General features: G+C 40.9%; 2 protein-coding genes across 2 annotated transcripts; both read left to right on the plus strand.

Annotated features, from left to right (window-relative positions):
• The first annotated feature begins 1,079 nt into the window (after positions 1 to 1,079).
• On the plus strand, positions 1,080 to 13,190 carry LOC117806568 (RNA polymerase II elongation factor ELL-like). Its single transcript, XM_034675522.1, has 12 exons — positions 1,080 to 1,369; positions 5,618 to 5,662; positions 5,775 to 5,896; positions 6,855 to 7,015; positions 8,049 to 8,347; positions 10,023 to 10,147; positions 10,622 to 11,129; positions 11,215 to 11,293; positions 11,387 to 11,453; positions 11,621 to 11,792; positions 11,920 to 11,964; positions 12,077 to 13,190. Exons 1-12 carry the CDS (start codon positions 1,235 to 1,237, stop codon positions 12,203 to 12,205), a joined length of 1,887 nt encoding a protein of 628 aa, XP_034531413.1. The 5' UTR covers positions 1,080 to 1,234; the 3' UTR covers positions 12,206 to 13,190.
• Positions 13,191 to 13,958: 768 nt separating this feature from the next.
• d2hgdh (D-2-hydroxyglutarate dehydrogenase) lies at positions 13,959 to 18,400 on the plus strand. The gene is made up of 10 exons (XM_034674535.1): positions 13,959 to 14,145; positions 14,495 to 14,873; positions 14,965 to 15,022; positions 15,116 to 15,255; positions 15,356 to 15,549; positions 15,667 to 15,835; positions 15,950 to 16,093; positions 16,295 to 16,437; positions 17,256 to 17,421; positions 17,628 to 18,400. The coding sequence occupies exons 2-10, from the start codon at positions 14,531 to 14,533 to the stop codon at positions 17,888 to 17,890; spliced, it is 1,620 nt and encodes a 539-aa protein (XP_034530426.1). The 5' UTR covers positions 13,959 to 14,145; positions 14,495 to 14,530; the 3' UTR covers positions 17,891 to 18,400.
• The last annotated feature ends 887 nt before the right edge of the window (positions 18,401 to 19,287 follow it).

Raw genomic sequence — 19,287 nt, forward strand, 5'->3', positions numbered from 1 at the left:
TCCTACAGTTAACAGGAAAATGACTGACATGTAAATGTAATGTAATGTAATATCCTCTCACTCTTGTTTTTTGTTTTTTTTTGTAATTCTCTTTTTATTGAGATATCTTGTCATTATAACACTTTTCAATACATCTTAAAAACATGACATTTTCTTTCTTTTTTAGTAAAACAAAATATGCATTAAGAAAATAACAAACAAACACAGCTTCAAATCAATTGATAAGATGGAGTGACTGATACTAGGATGTTGTAAACATCCAGTGAGATTTTACCTTTATGAAAATATTTATCCAAATATCTCAATTCTAAAATCACTTTTCTTTTTTCAGTCATATAATTCAACTGGCCCTTCTTTAAAATTGCACTTTAAGGAACAGCTATATAAGCCAAGAGGAAGGACCAGAAGAAAGGTAAAAAAAAATAATTTAAATAAAGGAAATAAAATAAATAAAGTTAAATAAAATACAACAATGATAATATAATACAATAATAGTTGTGATAATAATGATGGTGATGATAACATTAACCATACTAACGATATAACATACATTAACAATATGAATACCAATAAAACTTAGAAATATGAGAAATATGATGAACCAAGGGGATGTTAGTTTGCATTGATCTTGTAAATTGTAATCTAGCTTTTGTTGTATACTCTAGGAAGGGATAGATTCAAAGGACTGGCAAAAATAGATAATCTGGTCAAATAAGCCAGTTTTTCCATGGTATGAATACTCTATTTTTAAAAGACGAAATGTTAGAATAATTAAAAATGTAGGAAACCACTTCGGTTTTGTCACTTCATTTCAACGTCAGTATTTCTAAATCATGACTCCGGGCTTTGATTTGAATCAAACTGTCTAAATATCATCTTTATTTCTTGAGGAAGTCTCCATTCAGAAAGCCTCAGAACGATGAATGACCTGCTCACTCAATCACATGAAAGAAATCCCCTCATGTGAAAGAAAGAAAATTAGCATAGTGAGAGGGAGACAGAAAAAGTAGAAGTGGTTACGTAACCCTACGCAATGGTTTATTTATGTCTATTAGCCAATCAAATCATCTCTGAGTTCAGCCGTCATGACGTAATGCGATCTACTCCAGAATAGCGCGCGGCGGAGGAGCAGCCACACGGAACCGTTTTCTCCGGATCCTCTCTCCAATGCTTGTTTGTTTATGCGGGGTTTGTTTGGTCCGGATCGAGGCTGGTAGGGGGGACATGCGGCGGGATGTTGGCGCTGAAGGAGAACCAGTGTTACGGACTGTCCAGCGGTAAACTGATCCGCGGCGGTAACGTCTCTGTTTTTCACGTTAAACTCACTGACAGCGCGGCAAGAGCGATTGGCTCCTTTCAAAACGGCAAGGTAAGGTTGTTTTTAACAGTAACTCCTCGAATAATCACCCCAAACACATAGGAAGGGTTAGGTTTGTTGTACCACTTCGCCAAGGAGAGCCTTACTTCAAAACCTAGTGATAAGGGGGGTGAAAAGGCGAGTAAGGTAGGCTTGTGGATTTCATTTCAGCCGAAGTTCCCCAATACCTCTCTCGTTTGTTGTCTCCTCTGAGCCTCCTTTTGGCTCAGAAATGGGAATACATGTTGCATAATGCAATGCGGAAACGCTTCACTGTGTGATGATGCTTGGAACAAGCTGCTGGCCAAGTCGTTACAAGCTGCTGGTTAGTATTATACATGTTAATCAGTGTTGTTGGAGTCGAGGAGACAAGAAAGGAAGTAGGCTACAGGGGGGGAAACAGCCTGGTAGTAGGAGGGTCTGTGGGATTGAATTTGAGTGACAGAGTAGCAGTCATTTTATTGTTAACATGAAGAGTTGCAGTCAGGCTTCAGCTACATGAGAGCTTCTGGTGAACAGATGGGAACACAAATGTGGTCAGATTCAAAATCATAAACATGGCAGCCTATGGGGTTATACTGTTAAAAGAACATTTTAAGATGCAAATACAGTTTCAGAATGGCATCATCATTTTGCACTAATATCTGTGCTATTGAAATTGACTAGACTTATACAGTGCTTTATTCACACACATTCATACACTGATCACAAAGGCTGTCATGCAAATTCCTCAATCTCTGAAGGATCGAACTAATCTCATTCACACATGTAAATTATGAAAGCCATGGAGGAGAATCGCCAACCATCTGATTAGATGACAACCCGCTCTACCACTGAGCCACAGCTGACCTAAGTGGACCTATGATAATTCCAACTTTTGTCTCCAATAATCACATTCATAGCTCTGTGACCACAAGAAAATCTAAATGGAAAAGCTGTTTGACGGTTACTTTTCAACGTCCTCTTTTTTTAAAAATTGATTCAATTGGAAAATGCAGTTTTAACAGAATGATTGGGATTTTCCATTTATGCAAGTTAGATTTCAGTGAAAATGAAAGTGGCATTTCAAAGAGTTGACCTTCGTCTACAACATCGTGGACAACATTTTTATGAAATAAGCAAAATAGCACCCTGCATTAATTTCATTTACACATCATAACACTCTTTTTATGTCAAGGTGAATAAATAGGAAAATCCTGGTCATGTAAGTTGTGCATTTTGGACAATAATCCCTCTCTGTAGATGGTGGGTTGTCTACTGTAAACATAAACAGCTGCATAACAGAAGCTTTTATTGATTTTCAAATGGTCTTAACATGAAAACACTCCTATTGAACTTACTCATGATAGACCCTCAATACCTGCAGACTAAGCTAATGCAGGTCTTGATAAATTTTACAACTACAATAGCTTGTAAAACAGCTAACCTAGGCAAGTACTCAAACTCATAGTTTGAGTCATGCATATAGGTCTTTTTGTGTGGATTAGTATTATTCAGTGATGTGAGTCCCCTGATGTGAATCCCTAATTCCAGATGCTACAACCTGAACAGTGAACCTACGTGACTTTAATTATCTGGGAGGTTGTTAGTTTGGCTGCAGCTTGAATGTTCTGACTTTTAAAGGACAGAGTTGAGCCATAATGTCCCTAAGGTCTACATTTGTTTATTATTCCCCAGATGAAAATAATGACCTACAACTATACAGTCTAGTTATTGTTATTTATTTGTGTACATAAAGATAGGAGAAAACACAGTTCACGGCAGCAGAAAGGCTCTCTCTCCCCTCTCACTATTTGCACACAGGCTGGTGACAGTTTCATTACATTTCATTTATGTGTTTATTAAGTTGACACAATGCACATAAATCAACGTTAATGCATTGAGCATCAATGTAAATGCGCCAGACTTGGCACATATGGTACATATCATCCGTAGTCCCAAGGCAGGTACTACAGAACGAAGACACAATAAGACTTTAAAACCTGACAGCTGCAAATCATACAATACACAATTACAAAAGATAACACAGGCAGACAAATCAAGACTAACAAAACACAGGCAGACAAATCAAGACTAACAAAACACAGGCAGACAATATCGTGACTAACAAAACACAGGCAGACAATATCAAGACTAACAAAACACAGGCAGACAATATCAAGACTAACAAAACACAGGCAGACAATATCAAGACTAACAAAACACAGGCAGACAATATCAAGACTAACAAAACACAAGTAGACAGAATCAAGACTAACAAAACACAGGCAGACAATATCAAGACTAACAAAACACAAGTAGACAGAATCAAGACTAACAAAACACAGGCAGAAAATATCAACAACACAGTTAAAAAGTTAAAAAGATCAAAGAACAAAAAGCCCCAGGGATCAGGCATCAGATTAAGAAACAGTATTTAGGTATGGGTACATGTCTGATTTGTTTTTAACCAATGTTTGAGGTTTTTTTTAAAGAGCAAGTAGTTGGATGCAGGTATTTTGTCACTTGAACGTAACATTTCGGTCATGTATTTGTATTTGAAGCTAGTTTTTAATGTTACAGGAACACAAATACACAAACTGAAACATTAATGTATGATTTAGAGAATAACTGACACACTAGCTGCCTTGATGAGCGGACTGACCTTAGATTATTTGACTAATCCATATGTTACCATTTATATATTGTCCTCTACAGGCTTCCATTCAAAGCTTTGAATGAATCACCAGAAATGAATCAGACACGGCAGGAAGTCTGAGTGATGTTCACTTCCTCAATTCACTCAATTCTTTGTAACACAGTTTGGAAACTCCTCCGTGATGAACATCACGGCCTGAAATTCTTTTCTAATGAAAGATGTCATACCTGTGGTTTTGAATGTAACACCTTCATGATAAGAGAGAGGACGCATGACACCACATAGAGCCCAACATGCAAAATACTGTTCTTTCTTTGTGTGTTTTCATGACCCACATGGCCTGATTACACCTCTGCATGTAGCCGTGCCAAATTGTTTACAGGCCACCTGACTCGCTCAGGGCTCAAATGAACAGGTGGACTTGCAAACCATCTCCATGAAAAGGTCAATTAAATTCTAGTAATCACATAGTTTCCACCCGTGCCACGGACGTGTCACTTTGGACTGTCATTTTTGCTCTTTTCCACAGGCTAATTCCCCCCTGTGAGAGATGACAGCCTATTATTTCTCTCCGCTCGGTGTGTTCTTGTGTGGCAGGCTGCTGAAATTGACGAACAGATGATTATATCCTGAGCTCTGTTTAGAATCAATCTGAATGTTTTCAAAGGACAGTCATGCACACCACTGATGTAAACATTTAGGGGACAGATTATGGGGTAGTTGCTTAATTTAAAGAAATAGGAGGCAACAACCTGCTTTTTTTATCAACATCTGCCTGGATGCAGAGCTTTTAAAGGAGATCCATTTTTAAAGGGAACTCTGTCATTCATTTATAATAATAAACACACTGATTATAACAATCGAAACACTATCTCTTTCACAATGAACTTTTACCAACAGTAGAACCAGCCTTATCATTCAAATTGGTTGGAACTTGTTGCCTACAGTACTTTAACCAAACTTTATAACAGACATTTTGGTTTGAGATTTGGGTGTGTTATGCTAGCAGCAGCTGGAGAAGCCTGGAGCCGATAGCCAACATCAGACATGTCTGGTCAGCTCATGTCTTCTAACTAGGGTTGCCAAATTCTGGGAATTTTCAAAGTTGGAAACTTTCCATGGGAATTAACGTGAATAAAGCAGGAACTTAAATATAGTTGGGGAAAATATATTTTAGCATAATCCTGACTAAAACAATCAGATTTCATGCAAGAAGATGCTTTTTTATTTGCCTGTTGACTGGGACTTTTTTGGAGGGAGAGAAACTCTTTTCATTTAACATTTTGAATGGGACTTTGTTGGGATTGCATTTTTGTTAATTTTTGAATGGGTTGGGTCAGGGGGATGAGTAATATTTAACTCAACATTATCGCTGTATCTTCAACCGCTGACTCAAGTGACAGCACTTGAGGAAATCTACTCTTCTTAAATTCATGAGCCATTCGTGGCTGTACGGAATTGTTTTTCCATTGTGCAATCCATGCTTTTTATTGGGGTGTGAATTATACGTTGAATTGAGAAACAATCAATCAATTAGAGATTTTATCCCTCTTTTTATTTGTATGTGTTTTTCTGAGTGATCCAAAGACACTCACATCAAATGATTTGTCTTTCTCCTCCAGGGTCTTTCCTCTCATCCCACCATCTGCTTTAATGGGAATCAAGGGGTAAGAACGGTTGACTTGTTCAATAATGTCTTCTCTTGTATTACTTTTACTTCTGTTTGAAAAATATCAAATGTACTAATTCTTGTCTCAACCTCTCTTCCATATGTCACAGAGAATCACCATCCCTTGCTCAGAGAATAAGGATGATCGGAGGATCTTCTCTTTTGGTGTGACCAACGTCGCCCGGGATAATCCAAATGGAAGCTTCGACTGCGTGCAGCAACTCAGCACTGGGTAAATAAAACCCAGCAGAAAGACTCAGCCCCAACAAAAATAAGCTGTGTACACTTCTTGAATTTAAAGCTCCTGTGGTCAGTTTACACTTCTTTATGAACAGCAAGAGACCATTAGTCATTCTAAATACCTGTTCACACTGCTGCCAGATACTTGTAAGATGAGGTAATTGACAGCAGCCTGCAAAAACAGCCCTTGTTTACATTAGTTTTTTCATTAGAAGTCGCTGCTTACACTTGTACAAGACCAAATCAGCAAAGAAACACGACACTTGGCTTTGTCCACAGGGGTACGCCAAAATCAGTGCTCTAAAAGTCACTCACAGGAGCTTTAAGTGACCTTTTTTGATGCTTTAAAAGATGCATATGAAGCGTTTGCATCTGTGGAAATATGCTCAATCTACTTGAAAAGCAAAGAGAAAAAGACTGCTGCCGTAAAACCGGGGAGATGTTACAGTTATTGCTGCACTCAAAACTGTGAGGCTGTAATCATGTTTGGTGCACAGTGATTGCATGATTATATGTTTACTTTGTTTTTTTAAATGTTTATAATTAGCAGAGCTTCTGACTAGTTTTCAATATTTTAAAATGCCTCTCCTCCCCTACTGCTGCATGAAAGTCACCCTGCTGGCACCGTCTCTCTGCCGTGTCTCTTTTTAAATGCCAGAGAAAACCCAGGGTTCCTGACTGTACCGGTCTAAGGGACCCTGAAATGAAGAGAAGTGAATGTGATGAATGCCAAGAGCCGTGAATACCGGCTGTTTGAGCCTCAACAGAAACACAAAGTCATCTTTGGAGCTCATGGGAAAAAATAACACGAGACAACATATGGGTTTAGAGTCCTCTGGTAGCATCTAGCTGAAAACGACCAAAGCGTTAGCATCAGTCAGCGACTTCACACCACACAGGAAGACTGCTGAAAGATCGCTGTCTATAACTTGCTCTCCTCTCTCTCCCAGGGCGGCTGAGGAGCTGTCATGTCTCGGGGTGATTCAGAAGAAGATGACCGTCAAAGCTACTGATGACTCGTACGATAAGGCGCGTCAGAGCATGGCCCAAGTCGAGGAGGAGACTCGCAGCCGAGGGGCCATCGTCATCAAGCAGAGCGGGCGTTACCAGGGTGAGAAAAACAGAAAAACGCACACATGTGCACACTTGAGTCTTCTTGGTTATACAAGAAGGAGTAAGACTGGCCTGAAGACAAATTTGTTCTGAGCTGAAGATATCCCAAGAAACAAAAAAAAAACTGCTGGCCATATTACATTAGTCACCATAGCAACTTGTGTGGTAACCAGTGACATGCAGCCTTTTTTTCCCCCTTTTCTAACACAAGGAAAATTTCAATATAGCGCAATCAGTATTTTATAAATCCGTATATAAATAATGAGGTGCTTTGAGAGGATGCTGAGTCTCTGAAAACATACTAACCAAACAAACTTTGACAAACAAGCTCAGAGAAAAATGCAAACGCATGAGAAATCCACTATTCTTTGTGTCATCACTGTCTTTCTTGTAACCGCCAAACCACTTCCACCGAAACAGATACTTCAGCCAACGTCACTGTCTCTCTAAGCACACACACACACACACACACACACACACACACACACACACACACACACACACACACACACACACACACACACACACACACACACACACACTAGTTTGATTTTTTTTTTTTTTTTTTTTTCAGAGGAGGCTTGTTAAAAAAAACACTTCCTCGCTTGCTTCAGGCTGGTGCAACTGTGTGGTTATTTCCTGAATTAGACAGCAGCTATTGCTCACTGAAACCTGTGTGTGTTTGTATATGCGTGTGTGTGTGTGTGTGCATCCTTGTAACTCATCTGTGGGTTTCTGAAGAGATGAAACAAGGTCTTTTACCTTTTCATCCTCAGTTCTGCCACAGGTAAAAAAAAAAAAGGTGATTTTCTTCCTCTTCAGTTGGTCAGACCTAAACCACAAGAAGCACCCTTTTCAAGAAGTGGTTCCACACACTCATAACACACTGATTCATTCTAAAAAGCAAGGTTAAAATGACGATGATGATGATGGAAAAATCCCCCTCTGAACCTCATATAAATGTAAATCTATTATAGGCTATACAACTCTTAAGTGCTGCTTCTGACGTGACCTTTCCTGCTTCCTTGCAGTCAAGAAGGTGACAGTGCGAGCCCCAGCCCCAGCGCTGGCCAGCCTGGCAAAGCCCCAACACCCGGCCCAGTCTGTGGTCCGAAACATCAGGAAAGGAGTCGGCTTGTCCAAGCTGAGGAAGAGCACTTACACGTCACACAGGAAGAGCGTGGCTGAATTGCAGGGGAGGCCGCTCAGGGACAGAGTGACACACCTGCTGGCTCTGAGACCGTACAAGAGGCCTGAGTTGATCCTGAGGCTGCAGAGTGACGGACTGACAGATGGAGACAAAGACACGCTGGACTCTGTTCTGATGGAGGTAATATTCTGTTTGTCATTGTTTACATTCTAAGATTATTTCTGTACTTGAAGCATTACACACACAGCATTGATCAAATTTGTTAGACACAATGTGGGGACTGAAAGCCTCTTTCAAATATGCTCTGACTCCTGAACATCCTGAGCATGTCAGGGCATTACTCAGAGTGGCTGCATGTAAGCGTGCAAATCCGTATGTGTAAGTCACCAAGGTCGCTCTAACCGAATACTATTTGAACCATGATGGAACCCCTGAAGGCTGTTGGCCCAATTCCTACAAACTTGGCAATATAATAGTCAAGTCGGAGTCAAAGTTTATTTATATAGCACATTTTAAAACAACCGCAGTTGACCAAAGTGCTGTACAAGCTTATCTTATTAGTTAAAAAGAATAAACATTCAAACACAACTAAATAATACAGGAGTCAAACAGATTTGCAAGAATGTTTACTATGCCATCACATGATGTACCAGACAAATGCACGGTTAACAGGACAGACTGGTTGAGAATGTTGCACCAGCTCACTTTCTAGTTCACCCCACCATTCAGTCATGTAGGCAGATGTGCAAGGCAAGGCAAGGCAAGGCAGCTTTATTTGTATAGCGCTTTTCATACATGAGGGCAACTCAATGTGCTTTACATTAAAACATTAAAAGCATTGGAGACATTCAGGCAGGCATAAAAGAACACAATTAAAATGACAAATATGATAAAACAGAAAAGAAAAGGAAAATTAGAAATATATTAAAAATTACATTAAAATTTTAATTTAAAGTGAGTTAAAATGAGCTAAGATAGGAAGGCAGAGGTAAATAAAAAAGTCTTAGTCTTTGATTTAAAAGAGGTGAGAGTTGGAGCAGACCTGCAGCTCTCAGGGAGTGTGTTCCAGATATGTGGTGCATAATGACTAAACGCTGCTTCACCATGTTTCGTTCTGACTCTATGAACCACCTCGACCTCTGAGGTCATCAGGTACTGGTCTGCTTTCAGTCCCTAAAGTAGTAGCAGATCAGCAATGTATTTTGGGCCTAAACCATTCAGTGCTTTATAAACCATCAGCAGGATTTTAAAGTCTATTCTCTGACAGACAGGAAGCCAGTGTAGGGATCTAAGAACTGGAGTGATGTGGTCTACTTTTTTGGTCCTTGTTAGGACTCGAGCAGCAACAGCTACAAGAGGCAACTGTCTATATGAAGCATTGCACACAACTTTAGCACATCCTCAACCTTCATGGCCCTTTTCCATATATAAACTTTGTCTAGTGTTGATTAGGGTTGCAAAGGGGTGGAGAATATCCGGTAAATTTCCATGGAAAGTTAAGCTGGGGAATTTTTGGAATATTCCAAATTGGAAACTTTCCATGTGTTTAACTGGGAATTAACTTGGAATTGAGGGTAATTTAATGGAAATATTTGTTTTGTTATAAGCAGACATCCATCCAAAATAGAAATCATCTGTGCATGTGATGGAGGGATGCACAGTGCATGTATGGGGCGTGGTCTCAATAGCCCTGCAGTAAGCCGTGTGCTATGTGTATGTGATTGAGAAATAGCGTAGACATTCAACTGTACTTGCATGAAATGTGGTTGTTTTAGTCAGGATTATGCTCAATCATAGCAAAGTCTTAACCTGCTTTCTTTTCTTGTTTGTGTTTGATGTTCGTTGACATTTGCAGGTTGGCAAGCTCAGTGGCAGAGACAACACATTTGGTCTCAAGGATGGCCTGTATAAAGATCTGCAGAAGGACTGGCCGGGCTACACCTCAGGAGACCAGCAGCTTCTTAAACGCATCCTTGTCAGGTAACAAACATATACTTTCTGCCACATTCTTATAAATTAATCATTCAATCAGTCTTTGTTTTTATAGCACCAAATCACAAATGTTGTCTCAAGATGCTTTCCAAACATAGAAGGTCTAGACCATACTCTGTTATATTATTAACAAAGACCCAACATCAAGACAGGATAAGATTCCAGTCCCATTTTACAGGCCGGACTCAGTCTGATTTAATCTTAATCCTCCATGAGCAGAGCACTTTGCAGCATTAAGCAAGTTACAGTGGCAAGGACAAACTTCCTTTAACAGGCAGAAACCTCCAGCAGGACCAGACTCATGTTAGACACTCATCTGCCTCGACCGAGTTGGGGTTGGAAAGAGGAATAGAGAGAGATAAAGAGAGAGAGATGATAGCTTATGTAAAAAACAACAAAAAAATCAGCCATTTGGAAAATGCAGCTAAATCACATTCTTGTTCTCTTTTTAATGCTGGTCAGGAGACTGTTTCAGCCACAAAAAAACCTTCTCAGTGTGCCTGAAGCCCAGGTCAGTCCACTACGAGACACCCCCAACTCCTCCCCAGCCCACCGCCCGAAACCTTCCCTCCCGGAGGAATACACCGACCCTCTACTGAGCAAGAAGCCCAGAATATCTCACCTGTCGGCTAAAACAGGCAGCGACAAGTCACGAGTGAGGGCATTAAGGCAACTGGCTCATAAAAACGGTACAGAGACGACGGGTAACGACAAGCAGGGGAACTTGCTCGATCCTAGAAAGCTCTTGGACTCCTTGTCAGCCGTCTGTCAGAAAGAAGAAGAGGAAGAAGAAGAAGAAGAAGTGGTCAAGAGGCTGGAACCGGCACTTCCGTGTACTCAGGAGGAGCCCGACAGTCCTGAAGCAGACCTTTCAAAACCTGTTCCTGACCCTCCATCTCCTCTGGTAGTGCCTGATCAGGACAGACACACAATCAAAAGGAAGAAGAGCAAACATAAACGCAAAGATCAGGTGAGGAAACTTTGCTGTGTGTAGTTTTTGTTTTTATAATTTCATTGAACACACTGCTAACTGAAATGTTTTAAATGTTTTTAAGGAAAAGGATCGAGGGAGAGAAAGGAAAGAAAGAAAAAAAGAACCTCTTTCAGAGGACTCTGCACCTGTGGACTCCCCAGGTGAGTGATCTTGCCCGTAGACATGTAAGTCTTCATTTTCAATCTTCAGGGTTTGATGTTTGAATTGTTTGGCATTGTTTCTTCTTCTTTCAGAGCCAAGTGAGATTTTGTTTGACTCTAATCTACTTCAAGTGGACAAAGACACAGCAGACTATTTATCGTAAGTAAACCTTCTTTGCACTTTGACATAAAGTTTATCTGAGTGTTTGGACATAAACCTCAGTAACATACTAACAGTATGTGTATGTCGATTACATTTTTCATGCATGTTGTTGATAATGTGTATGTGAATACTTCACTTCACGGATCCATTTCTTTCTGCTGCAGGTCATACACAAGGATTCAAAGTTACGACCAGAGGCAAAACTACAAGCTGGACTTCAACAGGGAGTACAGCGAGTACAGGGACATACACGCCCGTATTGACGGCGTGACGCGGCAGTTCATGGAGCTGGACACGCAGCTCAAACAGCTACACCGCCAATCACACAAGTACAAGGTAAAACATTGATCAAACATTGTTTAAGTGTTAAGTGTCACATTAGAACTGGGAAATTCAGCAAACAAATGTATCATATAACACAGTTTTTTTATGACCCATGTATTTATTTTGGATTCTCTTGCAGACGGTTCGAGATCAAATCGTTCAAGAGTATCGCAAAATTAAAAAGGTAACAACAATCCTAAGTCTTTTCAGCACTAATTCCTACATTTTTTGCATGCCTGAAACTCCACTCTACTTTTTTGGTTCTGCATCAATAACATTTTTCCCCCTCCTTTTAGTCCAACCCCAACTTCAACCAAGAGAAGATTCGCTGTGAATATCTTCACAACAAACTAGCGCACATCAAGAAGCTCATCTCAGTATATGACCAACAGCAGCTCAGTGTGGACGCGTCACGTCCAAACTGAAGAGGTTAACTGTGAGGCCAGTGAAGTTAACATAAGGGGAGCTTTATGCTGCTGAAATGAAAGCCATGAGCTGGAATCTGTGGTCTTCAAGGCTTAAAGTAGTCTCATGAGACCTGCTGGAAACCGTCGCTGCAGTTGGGAGACATTTGTGAGAAGCAGCAGTTGTACGCTTTGGAAATAGCCCTTTAATATAAGATCTTTCCTCAGAACTTGGGAAGTGTTTTGGAAAAATGTTAAACCAATAGGCTGCTACAAGAGTGACATGATACTGCCAAGGACACCAGGAGCAACAATGGGTTTTACAAAGAATCTTAAAGCTTAAACTCACTCTTTACAAATGCAAATACATACACTGTATGTGGAGATGAGGTGCTAAGCTCAAAAACATTTGTAGATTCACATCTCCATCACACTCTTTGTGACTTAAACCAGTCTGGGTGTTTGCTTCTATGTTCTGTTCGCCATGTAAGTGTTCAAGCATGAAATAACTGCACGCTGTACATACCCAGACAGCTCTTACGTATCGCAGTTAAGAGTTCTGATTACCTGGGATGCAGATGTTTACACCCCGAGAAGACATGTTATCTGGGTTTGGTGAATCAAGACGTTCCTCCTCAGTTCAACCCTGACCTGCTCTGTGTTGACCCCTGACAGTGTTGTCAGTGCCTGAAATCGTTTCTACTCCTATGCTGGATTTGTTGTATTCCACTGGTGTTGTTCTTCTTGTTGCTTTCCTGGAGCACAGAGGACTGTTATATTAACATAAAAAGCTTTCTTGAAGTTGTATTCAGGGAATTTACAGTACGAGATGCAGTATAAGTTTTAAAATTGATTTTGATGATCAGAGAACAAAAAGTTAAGGAGTTACAGTCACTGTAGGATGACATGCTGGAAAAAGAGAATTAAAAAGATGTTGCATGTTTTGTACTTTACAGAGTGCATGCGGAATAAATCAGAATTTCAAATAAATGATTTCATGTTCATACTTTTTTAACTTGTCATTATTTGAGTTGCCTTATGATATTTTAGTTGCAATACTGGAATCCTGTGCAGTGCATTTTTAATGCCAATTTTTCTTAAAAAATAGGTCGTATCAAATTTAAAAAGAATGATTTAAAGCTGCTGTTGGTAATCGTGATATAAACATCAGTTTGGAGAGAGATTTTGAATGTCAACACTACCCCACCCCTCCAGATTTCCCCTACTTCTCCGTGATAACGGGAACGAAGGGGAATAATAACATTGCTTAATACAAAGGCATTGAAAAACACAGAGATTTAGCCATAATCTCAAATTACTTCAATTACTGATGAGTATCGATGGGTATAATGACTTTTTTTCCAAACCCAGCAGAAAAAAATTATTGTTTAACCTTAATAAATATTCTTCTGTTCTGTATGTTCTGAGCTGAACTTTGCCCCAGTTAAAAGCCTTTTTAGTTTAAATTATGTTTATCTCAACTATTCCCAATCTCTACCTCCTGATGTTACGTGTAAATGTGTTAAATATCTCAATTTTCTGTAATTCTGCAATTTAAACAACCTAAAGAGTTTGTTCTCAGTCCAGGTATTATATAAGGAGGACTAGCTTTTCCCCTGAGGTGAGGTAAAAGGTAAGCATTTAACTATTTTCTCAGTAAATCACATACTTCGTTGTCCACAGTCATGATTGGCTACACAGTCGCGAATTAAGACCCACACGTATTGGTTAACACTGAAAGACGGAACGTGATTGGCCCGTTCCTCATTTCGATGACCAATCACACCGTCGACTTCCTCAGAAGCTTCCTGGTCTTGTAACATGCTACTTGTAAACACTGAGGGTGACATAATGAGGTAACTTCTCTGGCCGTGAACTTTGTGAGTTATTTCGCACTGAGATATGACAAAAATAAAGATACAAGGAGCGACGGATGCGGATTGTTAAGTGAGCGTGTTGTGGTGAGTGAACAAAGTTACTGTTCGCTATATTCTGTCAACTGGTTAGCTTCACTAGCTTACAGACATGACAGCTATGTGGCTAAAGTCAGTAGAGCTCTCTCAAAAGAGCCATCTGCGTTGTTGTGCATATACCTTTAGACATTATACCAAAAGCATTGTAAGTTTAGTAACGATACAATGGGTAGCAATGGGTTGCTGGATTGGCTGTAAAGCAGACAGAGTATAGGGATATATAGTAAAATTGTAGAGTTGGCACACCTTGTTCTAACTCCATACTACATTTAAAAAATGAGGGTATTGATCATCTAACAGCTTCTGTCTTGTGTTACGTCCCACTCTTCTCTTGCAGTTTGTTCTGCCACTACTGTGTACAATCCCTCCAGTGATGGCCGGGAATTTCCAAAGAGCCCTAAAACTGAGAACAGTTCTCAGACACCTTAACCTCCACAGCACCCTCTCATCTTCAGCAACAATCAGACATTTATCTGCTGGCCTCAGCAGCCAGTTTCTGTCCACTCCCTCATGGCACTCTGCAGTCTGCTGTCGAAAGCAGCACACTGGGGCGGATGAGCTCAAGCCGTCCCCGGCTGCAGCCCCAGAGAGACTCCCTTTCTCCAGAATCACTCCAGAAGATCTGGCCTTCTTTAGAGAGATCCTACCAAGGAGAACCATCACTGACCCAGACCTGCTGGAGTCCAGTAATGTGGATTGGCTCAAGACTGTCAGAGGTGATAACTTCAAATTAATTCAGCCACTTCCACTTGAACATACTTTTGTCTTTATGAGGCTAATGGTTTGCATGTTCTTCATTTTCTGTAGGCTCCAGTGAAGTGTTGCTGCGACCCCAAACAACAGAAGAAGTTTCACAGATTCTAAAGTAAAGAATGATTAGTGTTTTGGAGGAAATCTGCACGAATGAAAGGTTTATTAGAGTTTAAAGAGGCTTAAAATTGCATTTTTCCTCTTGTAGGTATTGTAATAATCGCAATCTGGCGGTGAACCCTCAGGGAGGAAACACTGGGCTGGTTGGAGGAAGTGTGCCAGTTTATGATGAGATCATCCTCTCCACTGCTCTTATGAACAACATCCTAACCTTTGATAGCATCTCCGGTTAGTCCCAAACTAATGAAGTCTAACCTTAAACCTATTTTAAGTTCTTACAACTCATTTTACTTCAACTTTAGAGTTTTCTTTTTCCTTTTTTCTTCAGGCATTCTGACGTGTCAGGCTGGCTGTGTCTTGGAAAACTTGTCTCTTTACCTTGAGGACAGAGACTTCATCATGCCACTTGACCTTGGAGCAAAAGGAAGTTGCCATATTGGGGGAAACGTGGCAACTAATGCTGGTGGACTCCGGCTGCTGCGATATGGCTCATTACATGGGACTGTGCTGGGCCTTGAAGTGGTATGTGGAGTAGAAAAAATCAAGTGCAACAACAAGTGTTGCATCAAAATCACAGGAGGGATAAGGGAGGAAAGCACTGGTCTGAAGTTGATGTGTTTTTGTATGTGGCATGTTCAGGTGTTGGCAGATGGGCGTGTGCTGGACTGCTTGGCGACACTGCGGAAAGACAATACAGGATATGACCTCAAACAGCTCTTCATAGGTTCAGAGGGAACACTGGGGGTTATCACAGCGGTGTCCATCCTCTGTCCACGGAAACCTAAATCTGTTAATGTGGTGTTTCTGGGTAGGATTCTCGTATTACCACTTTCCACTAGAATCACAGAATCTCAGCTCAAACAGTGGCTAATGTTGCTAATGAGTTTTTAATCACAGTCTAATGGATGTTTTATTTTCTCAGGCTGTGAGACGTTTGAGCAGCTCTTGAAGACGTTTCAGCTCTGCAGAGGCATGCTGGGAGAAATTCTGTCAGCCTATGAGTTCCTGGACAGTGAATGCATGAGGCTGCTGAACACACACCTCAAACTACCCAATCCTATTTCTGGTAAACACACACACATACACATACACACACACACACACACACACACACACACACACACACACACACACACACACACACACACACACACACACACACACACACACACACACACACACACACACCTATTCATACACTTCATGTATTTTTAAAAAAAGCGACACACAAATTACAATCAGACAAATGACCCCCTCTGTCTTGCAGATTGTCCTTTCTACGTTGTCATAGAGACGTCTGGATCTGACGCTACACATGATGGGGAGAAACTGCATAATTTCTTAGATGAGGCGATGACATCATCATTGGTTATTGATGGGACTGTGGCAACTGAAGACTCCAAAATAAAGGTACCTTCTCGAATGTGATTCAGACTTAGTGGCTAGTTTTCAACTGATCGACAAATATACAACAAAATCATCTAACAGATGTTTTTTACTTGAGCTAAAATCTGATGCAGCTTATTCTGTTGTGTGGACAGGGTTTTTAAATTTTCAAGAACTCTTAAAAAGATTTCAGTGAGCAGCAAGAGATCATTAGTTGACATTTCCCTTCATTACAATGAATGTAGATGGTTACAGTACTGCAGTTAAATTTGAAACAGCATGAGATCATCATCCAGCTGTACACTGTACAAACACACTACAGCATCACATTGGAAGCTAAAAATTGTCCAAAGCAAATCCCTATTTGAAAATGTTTGGGCTGCACGATGGTGAAATGGGTAGCGCTGTTGCCTCACAGCAAGAGCGTGTGGCTTCCTCCCACAGTCCGAAAAACATGCTTTCCACCTTTACTCTAAATTACCTGTCGGTGTGAGTGAGTGAATGGTTGTCTGTTTGCCCTGTGATGGATAGGCGACCTGTAGTGTGTACCCTGCTTCCCGCCCAGTGTCTGCTGGGGTAGGCTCCTGCGACCCCGAACAGGGTAAGCGGTTATGGTAATGGATGGATGATAATATTTGCTAAGTCTCTAGGTTTTGTTTGAAGCCGTCAGGGATTTATTGAAAAAAACGACACTATAGAACAGGACCAGCCCTCAAGCTTTTGCCCTGAAGAAAAAAAAATATAAAAAAATATATTCACTACACCTGTTTGTTGTCTCAGCTATGTTCTAACTGCTTTGGGTTAAAATGATGATCAAACTTTGCCTTCCCTGCCTTTTTTAGGCTTTGTGGTCGATGCGTGAACGTGTCACGGAGGCTCTGACTCATGATGGCTTCACTTACAAGTACGACATCTCGCTTCCGCTGGAGCAGCTCTACAAGTTGGTGACAGACATGAGGGAGCACCTGGGGGACCGGGCAAAGAGTGTGGTGGGATATGGCCACGTAGGTAAGACCAGAAGAAGGGCCAAGAATTCCCAGTTCTGCCGGAGGTGGAAACAGGAATTGGAACATTGGTGCACATGTTTTGGGCCTGCTTCTGAACCCATTTTTCTTGCATGAGATATAACGTTTAGGTAAATTAATGATTTTTATTTTAGCGTCGTCTTTTTACCAAAATACTCACCCTGACTCTCTTTCCATCTGCACTTTTAGGAGACGGAAACCTCCATTTGAACATCACCTCTCCAGCCAGAGACCCGGCTCTCCTTGCTGCCATCGAGCCGTTTGTCTACGAGTGGACGGCCGGCTGTCAAGGCAGCATCAGTGCCGAGCACGGACTGGGCCTGAAAAAGAGAAACTACATCTACTACAGCAAACCCAGCCAGGCTGTGGCTCTGATGAGTGACATCAAGACCATGCTGGACCCCAAAGGCATCCTCAACCCGTACAAGACTTTACCAGATAACCTGAAATGACCCAAACTCTCTCCGAGGTGGGAGACTGAGGGGTTGGAAGTGATTTCTGCACAGCTACATTTTTAACTCCGCTTTCAGTGCCATGCAGGGTTTGTGGTGATGTCTTTGTAACACGTTTGGTGCAGAGCTTTAGGTTATGCACAAGAGATGACGTTTTCTAGCAAGCTATAAACTCAACTACCTCAGCTGCTCACTTAGAGCAGCCATTGTTTTATCCACTCCATGTTCTATGAATCCCCTTCAAGTTTAGGGTGTTAATTTATAGACACTTGTGTAACAGATAAAAACTACAGATTATACATTTGAAGCAAAGCTGAGAAGAAGAGAGTGAAGGAGTATGATTGACATCTATCTCCACAGGGAGGCTAAAGAGTACAGTATTGTCTGGATAAGCAAGGCAAGACTTTGTTATATAATGTAGACCTGCTCTGTATGTAAAATCTCATGAGATGACTGTAGTTGTGTTTTGACACTACAAATAAAAATCAACTGATGGACTGATTTTAAAAATTGTGTTAATACTTGAGGCTACAACCTGTGACCTGTGGCAGCTCCTAACCCTGTCTGGTTCTGCTGGAGGTTTCTGCCTGTTAAAGGAAGTGTGTCCATGCTGCTGTAACTAGCTAAATGCTACAAAGTACTCTGCTCATGGTGGATTAAGATGAGATCAGACTAGAGTCCTGTCTGTAAGATGGGACTGGATCTTATCCTGTCTTGATGTTGGGTCTAGACCTGCTCTGTTTGTAAAAGCATCTAGAGATAACGTTTGCTGTGATTTGGCGCTATATAAATAAAGATTGATATGATTCCAACACCCAGGCAGTCAATCAATCTTTATTTATATAGCGCTAAATCACAACAAATGTTATCTCAAGACGCTTTTATAAACATAGCAGGTCTAAACCACTATGTTAATTTATTAACAGAGACCCAACATCAAGACAGGATAAGATCCAGTCCCATTTTACAGACAGGACTCTGATCTCATCTTAATCCACCATGAGCAGAGCACCCCGAAGCATTTAGCAAGTTACAGCGGCAAGGAAAAACTTCCTTTAACAGGCAGAAACCTCCAGCAAGACCAGACTCAGGTTAGACAGCCGTCTGCTTTGATCGAGTTGGGATTGGAAAGAAGGATAGAGCAGAAAATGAGAGCGAGAGAGCGACGATAGTGACGAGACAGACAGTAGTAGTAGTAGTAGCTGTTGCCGCTGGAGTCCAGCACGTCCTTAGCAGCTGGAGTCTGGAAGGTCCACAGCAGCAGGAAGTCTACAGCAGCGACTCAGAGGAACCTACGAGACAATGGAGCTCAGGGACTCCAGAAAAGCCTATGGTTAGCAACTCTAAGTTGAGAGTTGAGACATCTTTTGTAAAATCATAACACAGACGGTCTATAA

This window comes from Notolabrus celidotus, chromosome 22 (genome assembly GCF_009762535.1).
Source record: "Notolabrus celidotus isolate fNotCel1 chromosome 22, fNotCel1.pri, whole genome shotgun sequence".
Lineage (NCBI taxonomy): Eukaryota > Metazoa > Chordata > Actinopteri > Labriformes > Labridae > Notolabrus > Notolabrus celidotus.

Bases quoted from the DNA above. Each gene is read 5' to 3' on its own strand.
- LOC117806568 (XM_034675522.1), top strand. From the start codon at position 1,235: ATGTTGGCGCTGAAGGAGAACCAGTGTTACGGACTGTCCAGCGGTAAA. The intron at 11,454-11,620 runs GTAAGTAAACCT...TTTCTGCTGCAG, and splicing joins GACACAGCAGACTATTTATC to GTCATACACAAGGATTCAAA. The intron at 11,793-11,919 runs GTAAAACATTGA...ATTCTCTTGCAG, and splicing joins GCCAATCACACAAGTACAAG to ACGGTTCGAGATCAAATCGT.
- d2hgdh (XM_034674535.1), top strand. From the start codon at position 14,531: ATGGCCGGGAATTTCCAAAGAGCCCTAAAACTGAGAACAGTTCTCAGA. The intron at 15,256-15,355 runs GTTAGTCCCAAA...TTTTTTCTTCAG, and splicing joins AACCTTTGATAGCATCTCCG to GCATTCTGACGTGTCAGGCT. The intron at 15,836-15,949 runs GTAGGATTCTCG...TTATTTTCTCAG, and splicing joins TGTTAATGTGGTGTTTCTGG to GCTGTGAGACGTTTGAGCAG.